The 10,820-nt window shown below is 50.8% G+C and overlaps 1 protein-coding gene across 2 annotated transcripts in view; it reads right to left on the minus strand.

The window, feature by feature from the left end:
• PTPRG (protein tyrosine phosphatase receptor type G) overlaps positions 1-9,547 on the minus strand; it is a 747,615-nt gene extending 738,068 nt beyond the window's left edge. The window contains exon 1 of one of the 2 annotated variants that reach the window (XM_017854227.1): positions 8,686-9,547. In XM_017854227.1, the coding sequence (XP_017709716.1) occupies positions 8,686-8,770 (85 nt within the window). In that variant the 5' untranslated portion in view covers positions 8,771-9,547. The remainder of the gene's footprint in view (positions 1-8,685) is intronic. The other variant, XM_017854228.1, reaches the window with a different exon arrangement.
• Positions 9,548-10,820: the final 1,273 nt, after the last annotated feature.

The raw sequence follows: 10,820 nt of genomic DNA on the forward strand, positions 1-10,820 counted from the left end.
CCGCCAACACCCCTGCGCCTTGCTAGCCCGGTGACCTTGGACCTACCTTCTTCAACTTTAGTTTCTTCACCCTACAGTGGAAATAATCACGGTTTCCACTTCCAGGGATGATTAAAAGCATATAAAATACTCAAGTATGGGGCATAGATCACATGTGCCTGGTAAGCATAGGCTATCATAATTATTATTCCCATTTTATAGATTAAAAGGGTGAGGCCCATTTGCCCAAGGTAAATGCTGTAATGAACTAAGAATTTCAACCCAGGTCTCTGGGGTTTTGGTGTGGATTCTGAATAAGAGATATGTATATCTGAAACTCCCAGATCCCCAGCGCCACCCAATCCCACTTCAACAAGATGTTAGGTAACCACCCAAGGGTAACCACCCTTAGCTACCCACGGACAGAGCTAATAAGCCTCCACCCTTACTAGAGAGAAACACTTCTGGAAAAGTGCCATTTTAAAAAACAGGTAGAACTCATAAATAACCACTGCTTTGTAAATAAATCCTTTTCACAATTCTTAAAAAGTTCTCGAGACAACCTTAAAAAGTCAGTAATATTTCCTCACTAATTTAGACTATGCTTGTATGCTTGGTCAATAGTTTATGGCTGTGTCCCCTACCCAAATCATTCCCAATTAATGAGCGGATCTAAGCGCACTGCAGGATTCATGAGGCAGTAATGGTATGATAACTCAAATACCTCTTAGATGTATAGTGTAACTAGCATGAATTCCTCAAAAGTATATCCACTGCATTATACAACACCCTGCTTCACTCACTTAGAAAGATAGTATCACAGACCCAAAAATAAGACCAGTTGTCCTATTTTCTTACATGGAAGTGTTACATATTCCATGAACTATGCTTTCATTTTTTTCTTTTTTAGTTGCTAGAATTCAGCAGCCAACTGTGTCACTTTGCTACTCCCCAAAAATAGCTAAACTGAGTAGTTTAAAATCACATTTTGTTGTTTGGCCAGAAAAATATCATGCTGATTTCAGTCTGCAAAAAGAAAAAAGAAAAGATTAGAGGGCACGAGGTGTGCATGAGTGTTTGGTTCTCTCTCATATGCTCTGTAGCTCTGAATCCATGAAAATACAGAGACAGGACATGAATGTGTTCAAGTGTTACACAAGTGTAAAACAAAAGCAAACACCCAACTACTGTTTGCTTCCCATCAGTGGAGCCAAAGTGAATCCCAGTAACGAGTAACCTATTTTCCTCCATTACCACACCGTCCATAAGGCCTGAGAAGAGGAATTAACATCTCAGGATGCAGGACCAGGCGATTCTTTCTACACAGAGATTTGGAAGATTCATCAGACACATTTTAAGCCCGCAGAAAGCATTTTTCCCACTTTAAGCTGAGAAAGCAGAGACCTCCTTTGCAATGTGGGCAAGACTCAGACTTCTTGAGGGCTTTCTCATTTCTTTAAATCTCGAAATGTAACCTGTTAGTAATCTTACATAGGATGTCCTCATGCTGATCCCCATTCCTCCTCGCCCTCAACAGCAAAGACAGATACAAAAACCCATCACATATGTTTACACCATTTTTTTTAAAAAGTCTATACATAGTTGTCCTTTTCAATTCCACTGTCCTCCTTCCATACACTCCTATCCAAATCTCTTAAGAACACATAAAATAAAAACGGTGGCCACGAGCAATGGCTCAGGCCTGTAATCCTAGCACTTTCGGAAGTTGAGGTAGGAGGATCACTCGAGGTCAGGAGGTGGTGGGCGCCTGTAGTCCCAGCTACTCGGGAGGCTGAGGCAGGAGAATGGCGTAAACCCAGGAGGCGGAGCTTGCAGTGAGCTGAGATCCGGCCACTGCACTCCAGCCTGGGTGACAGAGCGAGACTCTGTCTCAAAAAAAAAAAAAACAAAAGACCAGCCTGGGCAACACAGGGAGAGACCCTGTCTCTATAAAAATAAACCTATAAAACTTCTGATTTAAAAAAATGGTTATTGAGCACTTACTATTTACCATGCACTAAGTCCTTATATGCATTCTCATTCCAGCCTCACAAAGACTTTAGGAGTCAGGCTTCTATCACCACCCCATTTCACAGAGGAAGAAAAAAAATTAGGCACAGAGAGGGTATGTAACTTTTCTAAGGTAGCACAGCTAGCAATGGCAGAGGCAGGCTGGCTCCAGAGGCCATATTCTTACCTACTTTGCTATATTCTGTATAACTCTCAATAGCCACCTAGTTTAGAAAACAAATAAAAAAGCATTAACAAGTTCCAGGCTCCTAAAAGATTTCTTCCAGCTACATGCTGACAAAACAGTATGGTTAACTGTCATCAACTGGCTGACACACATCAAAGTTTTCATTCAATATGTAAGTTACCTCCCTCCCCACATCCACCCCAAGTACAAGTGAAACACAACCCAATTCCATTTGGGAGGTTTCCAAAAGAGAAACCAGGCACATATAGAAACCTCATCACCTGTCATTCCTCTTCCTATCCCTGGAAGCACTTAAAACAAATCTTTTTTTTTTTTTTTTTGAGACGGAGTCTTGCTCTGTCACCCAGGCTGCAGTGCAGTAGTGCCATCTCAACTCACTGCAACCTCCACCTCCTGGGTTCAAGCGATTCTCCCGCCTCAGCCTCCCAAGTAGCTGGGACTACAGGTACGCACCACCACGCCCAGCTAATTTTTGTATTTGTAGTAGAGACAGGGTTTCACTATGTTGGCCAGGATGGTCTTGATCTCTTGACCTCGTGTTCTGCCCGCCTCAGCCTCCCAAAGTGCTGGGATTACAGGCATGAGCCACTGCACCTGACCAAAAACAAAAATTCTTTAATAGTTGTATTAAGGGCTGCAATCATGAAAACCTTGGGCCTGCATAGATCCAGCAAGCTATCTCACACAGAATATATTTTTCTGTCAAAACACCAAATATCTTGCTACAAATGATACCAGGTAAAATGGTCCCTCCAATTATAGTTGTCCCAATGGGAGGGGACAATCACTCAAGAAGCCCTCTAGCTACTTAAAGCAATCTTGCACAGCCATCACTTATGCCTAACAATCCTTTTCGTACTGAGTAAACCACAAATTTATGTGTTCTACATCTCAATCATCACAGACTTTCCTGAAAGTGAAATTTACCTATATTACTTTAAGACATTTTTTAAAGAGTCATTAACAATCCTGAGTTCTTAGAAATTTGCAACAGGCAAATTGTAGGGAAAAGCAACAGGAAGTAAATACAGGTTTCTGGAATATACTTATCCTTTTTATTGATTTTGCTGGTTACAACTCCACATAAACACAATACCAAAAATAAGTCAAAGCAAAGTCCGTATCAGATAACTCTTTTTTATACAAGTACAGTTGATTTTTTAAGTGCACAGAACGTTGCCCTAGTACTGGATATAGTTCATTTCCAAGCAAGATGGTTGGTCCCATTTCTCAGACTGGCAAATGTGGACTTTGTGGGGTTTTTTTTTTTTTTTGGAGACAGGGTCTCACTGTGTCTCACTCAAGCTAGAGTGCAGTGGCATGATCACAGTACACTGCGGCCTCAACCTCATGGGCTCAAGCAGTCCTCCCACCTTAGTCTCCCAAGTAGTGGGGACTAAAGAGTGCATCCAGTGTTTTATTATTTGTAAAGGCAGGGTCTCCCTACGTTGCCCTGGCTGGTCTCAAACTCCCGGGCTCAAGCGACCCTACTGCCTCCCAAAGCACTGTGATTATAGGAGTGAGCCACAGTGCCCAGCCTTATCTTTTAATCATTTGCACAGGCAACCTCATTCTGGGACAAATTCAGTGACTATTGCCAAATCCCACAAGAAGCCCTCACAGAGCAGGCTCTTCTCAGCCCCTCCTGAGCCACCCCCTCTACCTCATCAGTGGCTGCTTAACCTAGATCAAGCTCAGGTGGAGAATTAAAGGTGGGGAGCAGTGTACTTCTTGGCTTCCATAATATTAATAAAACAGCCCATTTTATTCTCTAAACAGGATATAGCCAAAAACAATTTCAGGGACCACTACCCAACATCTAACAGAGGTCAACTTTGAACCAAAGCAAACGAAGGGCTAATTTCAGGGCATCCAGTGCTTTAGAGGCAACTTCAGATGCCCTAAATTTTTCTCATAAACTCCGGGTTCTGGAATGTGACCACATGAAATGTAACCCAGGATGACAGTATTAATTACAATTGTTTAAATCTCTTAATTCAGAATGTACACATATTGTAATCTTCATCCTGCCTAGAAATGGCATTTCATTGTCCCACATGCTGAATGGAAATCCAGATTTAAAAAGAACAAACAACGTTTCACTGTAAAAGCAAAGTGTTAAAGCAACAGCCCAGTAGAAATGTAATCCCAGCACTCTGGGAGGCCAAGTTAGGCAGAGCACCTGAGGTCAGGAGTTCAAGACCACCCCGGACAACATGGCGAAACCCTGTCTCTACAAAAATACAAAAATTAGCTGGGCACAGTGGCACACGCCTGTAGATCCAGCTACTTAGGAGGCTGAGGCAGGAGAATCGCTTGAACCGGGGAAGCAGAGGTTGCAATGAGCTAGGATCTCACTACTACATTCCAGCCTGGGTGATAGAGTGAGACTCTACCTTAAAAAAAGAAAAGAAGTCTCCAGGAAAAGGAAGGGAAGCAAGGGAGTAGGAGAGGCTCCCGAATAACTACTCTAGGGCATTTTAAGTGATCTCAGGTGAATGCCAAGAAAATTACTTTCAATCGGCACACAGGTATAACTGATTCTACTCTGCTAACTTGGGAGCAGTTTAGAATAGAAAGGCAAATCTGAAACGGCTGTTTGTTTTGCTGCATTAAATCCTCAGCATGCCCTGGATTGCTTCATGTAAACAACAACATAATCTTTTATTCAGTGAAAACAGACCCATAATTAAGGGGAAATGCTCAAAGCTTCACTATAGAGTAGTGACTTTTCCCACATCAGCCAATCTTTCCTATGACCTTTCTTCTTCCAGCAACAGCAGCAACCTCCCCTATTTCCAAAAGGCCCTGTTTATGCCTATCTTTATTAGTGTTGTAACTCCATCAACCCTCAAATGTGAACACTGTTTAGAAGGAAACATCAAAGGTTTTATTCCATAATTGTGTCAAAGGAACCCAGTTTAGAGACTGGGTAAAGATTCTTCATTTTCAAATATGATACATGAGGGAGAGGGAAAAAAACCCTGTACAATCTCACACCCTGTAAAGAGAAAGATTGCTGACTTCCAAATATTACTTTTGCCTTTTCCTAAGTCCATAAGGGATGCCCATCAGAACTAAAGCCCGCACATGCAAATAAAAAAAGAGACAGCTTAAAAGGGAGATTCACGATTCACCCGACGTTAATCATGGAACCTCCAATTCTGACACATCCAAGGTACACAGCTGAGCTTATCCATCTGAAGTGTTTCCAATGACAGCATCCTAGATGTAATGTAATTACAATACAAAACATATCAAAACCAGAGTTTCACTCTGAGGGCCGAAAGACAAAAATCAATTTTAAAAAATCTGCTGAATAGCTTGAGAACGTAAAATAGATAAAAGGTTAACCCTCTCTAGTAACATATTTTATATTGTGTCAGAGGCAATTAAATTCCCAGTGACTGGAGATATATATCAGAGTTTGAATGAACTATGTGTAGGATTTGCTTTAAAATAATAAGATGTTGGGGAGGAAGACATGAAAGATTGAGTTGTGAGTGCTGAAGTTGGGTGGGGGATCCATTATATTTCGCTATTTTTGTAAATAGTTCTGCAGTGCTTTATAAAGATGTATAGGAACGTAATATGCCTAATATCATGTTTGGTAACACTCTTGGCTTTGCACTTGGAAAGGATCACTTGAAGCATTATTAACGCTGAATGGATCCCAAACCTGCCACACTGCTGTTCAAAGACAAAAATCCACTGTTTCCCATCCACTGGGAAAAAGCTCATGCCAGGGCTGTGTTTCCAAAACCCTGCCCAAACTACAGCTAACCCGTACATCCTAAACAGGAGCTGAAAACTCAAATGCAACTGAAGAGTTATGCTGAGTTATGATTCTGAGAGGAAACAAACAAAAATACTAAGTAACAAAGGATTTTGGCTAAGACCTCATAAGGAGGACCCTACTCCAAAACAGAAGCATTTTTATCCCTCGTGTCAAACAGATAAGGGCTTTCGAGGTTATAGCAAGCAAGTGGGGATCCCAAGGCGAGCTCCAGCCCCCACCGGGTTTCGAGAAAGACCGGAGCAGCAACGCCAGGCCGAGGCCGCCTCCTCGCGCCAAGGCGCGTCAGCAGCCCCAGAGCCTCGGAACCCGGGCACGCGCTCCCCATCCCTGCGGCGTGGAAGTGGCCGAGGCCGACCAGTGTGGAGGTGGCAGGAGCCCCACCAGTGGCTCGGGGGCGCCCCCTGAGGTCCAGCGGCGCCGCGGCAACCTCGGAAAACGGAAAGCCAGCGTCTCCCCAAGCTCTGATATTTTTTAACTTTGCAGTGCTCCAAAGCCTGCTGCTCCCTCTCTCGGGCTGCACTTTTCCAAACCAAACCGCCCTCTTCCCTGCGCCTCCCACCACTGTCCTTTTCCTTTCCGACACCCCTCGGCTCCCGGACCAGGGAAGGGGCTATTTACCTCGCAGCATGGGCGCGAAAAGAAAATGAGAAGACGAAAATGGTCCAAGCCCCACGAAGGCACGCTCCCTGGCAGTCTCATTTTGGATCTCAAGCTTCCTCAAACACCAGGGAAAAGAAAACCACGGTCAGCCCACTGACTGCATCCCCGAGCGCAAGGACAGAAGTGGAATTGGAAATTCCTCTAATTTGCAAGTCTGTCCTCCACGGCCTCCCACTGCACCCATTAAAGAGTGGCCCTCACAAAGCTCAACCCCTGTGTGCACCTGAGCCCGCTCAGCCGGCAAGTCCGTGGTAAAGCAGGGGAGACTAGAAGGGGGAGATAATTAACCCAAATAGTGAGCAGTAGTCTTTAAGTGAATGAAGGCAGTTGTTTGTAAGGGGAGATGTCCCCATGGCCTACACTACCGTAGAGGGAGGACTCCAGTGGGCAAACCCCAGGCCCCAGGGTGAGTGTGGACGCATGTCCTCGCTCGGCCTCCGAGCTGCGTTTCTGGGCTGAAGCTCCGTGCCGCTCCGCAGGCAGGAGGATGCGCAAGAGAGAAAAGAGGGTGCAGAAGACAAGACGGTGCTTTGCCTTTCTGCCCCTCGAGGCCATCCCCGAATCTGCAAAGGGGGCATTCGCTGCCAGTCCCCCGAGAGGGATCCCCGAGTGACGAGGGCTCCCGAGCCCTGCTCCACGGCGCACGAGGGGACTAAGGGACCCGCTGCACCAAAAACGGGCGCTCCAGCCGCCCGGGGACAGGCGGCTGTAACCGAGCAGAGCGGAGACCTCGAGGCACGTTCCTCTTTTTCTTGATTCAGATAACCTCCACCTCCGGGTATCCAGGAGCTGACGAATGAGAGGACAGAAAAACGGGGAATTCTCTGTCCTGAGGGGAGCGAGGGATAAAAGCGAATCGCCCCTTTCTTCCAGACCTTCCCCGGGCTAGGGCAGGACTTGGCCTCCACCCCCAGGGAGGGAGCAGGACAGCTACGAGGGAGTTCGGGGCTGCTGCCCAGGGGACCTGCCAGAGAGGAGAAGGAGGCAGCTGGCCTCTGCCCTCTCCAGAGGAGAGAAGAGGGGGGCTTGCCAGCTGAGGGCTGGAAGTGGAGGGTCGCCGAGCCTCACACCGTTACGTGCGGTGATTTATTCTCGTTATCAATGGGCAATATTGTTCCTGTCTTAACCTGGCCAGAAAGGGGCGGCTCTGGGTCTGCCAGCCGCGAACAGCCTGCAAAAGGGCAAAGATGAAGGTAGGCAAGACGCGCGAGACAGGAAAAAATCCGCCCAGGCGCGAACGGCAACCCGGCCGCCGACCCGCCCCCGCCCCCTCCCCGCGTCCAGACCCCGGCAATCCAATAGAGCAGAGCAGTGGAGGGAAGGGGCCACGGTCGGGGCTAAGGGAGATACGGATCTCCCCTAGCCGCCTGCGCCCTGCCCTCTCACTGCACCCAAGGAGGCTGGCTCACGCCGGCACCGAAGGGCTGCCCGCGCCCCAGCCCCCAGAACGGTGGAGGGCGTCCCCGACCCCAGAACGCAGGCTGCTCCCCACCTCCTCAGTCCTCCGCGGCCAGCCTCCGACTTCCATTCTCCGAAACCTAGCCTTCCTAAAGGGGTGGAGAGCAGCGAAGCAAACCCCCACCTTCTGAGCTCCTTCCAATACCCGCCGGAGCGAGGGGGCTCATCCCGGGCTCCCCAAACCCACAGAGGCATCCTTACCATGGCTTCAGTCTCCCCAACCGCCCCACAACTCTAATTCTCCCGATCGGCGACGAGTCAGCAAAGCAAGTACCCCTTTCTCCCGATTCCAGCTCCCCAGGCCCCCCGAAACGGAACGGGAGCAGATCCCCGCGTCCCCCAGCCCCTCCCCGGCCGGCCCCTGCCTCCACCTTCCTCGACCACCAGCCAGCCTCCCTAAACAGCGCCCAAGCCAGCGGAGCAGATCCTTCTCTACTCCCCGGGCGCCGGGCCACCCTCCACCCTCTCCAGGGTCTCCCGGACGGGCGCCGGAGCTCCGCGCCCGGGCGACAACTCTGCATCCCCAACGCGCGCCGGCCGGGGCCGCGTCCCCTCGGCGGCCGGCACTCACCGGGGAAGCACACGACATAATGGAGCACGGAACTGGTGATTTTCAGGAACAAAATCCACCAACACGGTTCCAGTAACCTCCGCATGTCCGAAAACGCACATCGAAAAGAGGAAAGCAGGGGGATAAACTTGTTGAATAAGTTCTTGCCTCCGTGCGAGCCTCCGCTAAGCCGGGGCGCTTCCCCGGCTCGCCCGCTCCACGGGCCCCCCGCGCTCGGCGGCCCGAGTCCCCTTGGAATCCGGGAAGCCGCCGAGCGCCCCCCGGAAAATCTCAAAAAGTGACCGGGAACGCAGAGCCACGCTGGGGACGATCCTCTCGGCGGAGAAGGGCTGCTTTCCGTTCAAAAAGGAGAGAGCCGAGCGGACAGGGCGCGGAGTCGGCGGCCGGCGGCAATGCCCCGGGCCCTGGGCAGGCAGGGACCGCAGGCGGCGGCGGCGGCGAGCAGCCGAGGATCACCAACTTGAGTCGGCAGCGCAGCACAGCCCGAGAGCCGGCGGGCGGCGGCGGGGCTGAGCGCGGCGCGGCGTCTCCGGGCTTCAGGCAAGCAGCTCCTTCCAGGGCCCCGGGAAGGAAGGAGGCATGTTTGCGAGAGGGGAAGGGGAGGGGAGAGGCGGGGGGAGCGGAGAGCCCCCCAAAATAGAAACGGCCAGAGGAAACGGAGAAAAACACAAAGGATCTCAGAGGGGCGCTGGGGCGAGGGCGCCTTCAGTCCATGCTCCTGAAAGTTGTGGCTCCGGCGCAGGCTGGGGAGGAACGAAGAGCGCGGGGCTGGAAACTGGCCATGCCTCCATACAGGAAGTAACATGTGAGCATGGATCCTGGCAGAGACTTTAAAGCCGGCGAGCGAACGAGCGAGCGAGCAGGGGGCGCGCGGTGGTGGCGGGGGCGCGCAGCCCGGGCCAGCTGGCGGCGGGCGCGCGCTCTCCGCGATCTTAAAGCAGCCACGCTTGGCTCCCGCCTTGCACGGGGTGCCTCGGCTCCGCTCTGTCCGCGCGACACCGGTGGCTGCGGCCTCTACTGGGACAGTTTGAGGACGGGGGGCGATTGTAGCCCGTGCTCAGAGAGAGGAGGGAGGCTGCCTTCTGGAGCCGGCGTGTCTTTTGCCGGATTCCCGTTGTTCGAGCTCTTAAAAGACGCCGCACGTTGCTCGGGTTTGGCGAGATCCCCCGTCCGCGTAGCTCGCGGATCCCGGACTTGAGGGGCCCCTGGCCCGGGCGCGGGGAAAGGCGGAGGGCGGACAGCTGCCTTTTTAAAGCGATGGGGTTTCCTGTTCGGCTTCACCTCCTGGCAGTTGCCGCGGTGGGGCTCACCGTCCGCGGCCCTTGTTCGCGCCTCCAACATAGCGCATTCCCCCGCCGGGAAACAAAGCCGAGCGGCCTTTGCACTCCTGCTAGGTTGAGATTCAATTTTTTTTTTTTTTTCCTTTTCGGGCTTTCATTGGCCCAGTCCAAGGCTGGGGAAAGTGGGGGAGGGGAGGAATATCGAACCCAGGATTGCGAAATCTAGCCCTTCCGAGCCCCACATCCCCTGTCTCAGCGTCACGGTGGATCGGTGGCGGAGTTTCCCCAACTCGCAGCTTCTCTGGAGAAGGTTCCCGCACCCCGGCTTGGCCGCGGGGAGAGCGCAGGAAGTGCGCCTCTTACCCCCTGCAGGGTGAAAGCATTGCCGCGGGGCCGTACTGATTTCCTGGCAGCCACCCGGGGAGCGGCTGCTGCTTTAGCAATCGGGGAGAGGCGTCCGGGGGAAATGGGAGGACTAGGCTTATCTGTAATGAGTTTTGTCCCTTCGCTCTCGGTAAGAAGATCTTTGTCGCTTAGACTTCTAAGCGCCCTATTTTACACTCTTACTCTGGGGCTAAAAGTGGGGGAGGCGGGCTTTTGATTAAATGTGTAACTGAGCCAAGGTAATTAGCCGTTTGAAAATTTTTGCCTAATTTTTCTGCCCGTGTTTCAAAGCGGTCTTGACGTGGGATTGTTTTGTTTTCTGACGGAGTCTCGCTCCGTCGCCCAGGTTGGAGTCCAGTGGCTCCATCTCGGCTCACTGCTACCTTCGCCTCCCGGGTTCAGGCGACTCTCCTGCCTCAGCCTCCCGAGTAGCTGGGACTACAGGCGCCCGCCACCACGCCCGGCTAATGT

The sequence above is a fragment of the Rhinopithecus bieti genome, unplaced genomic scaffold, assembly GCF_001698545.2.
Source record: "Rhinopithecus bieti isolate Rb0 unplaced genomic scaffold, ASM169854v2 scaffold_36004, whole genome shotgun sequence".
In the NCBI taxonomy this organism is placed as follows: domain Eukaryota; kingdom Metazoa; phylum Chordata; class Mammalia; order Primates; family Cercopithecidae; genus Rhinopithecus; species Rhinopithecus bieti.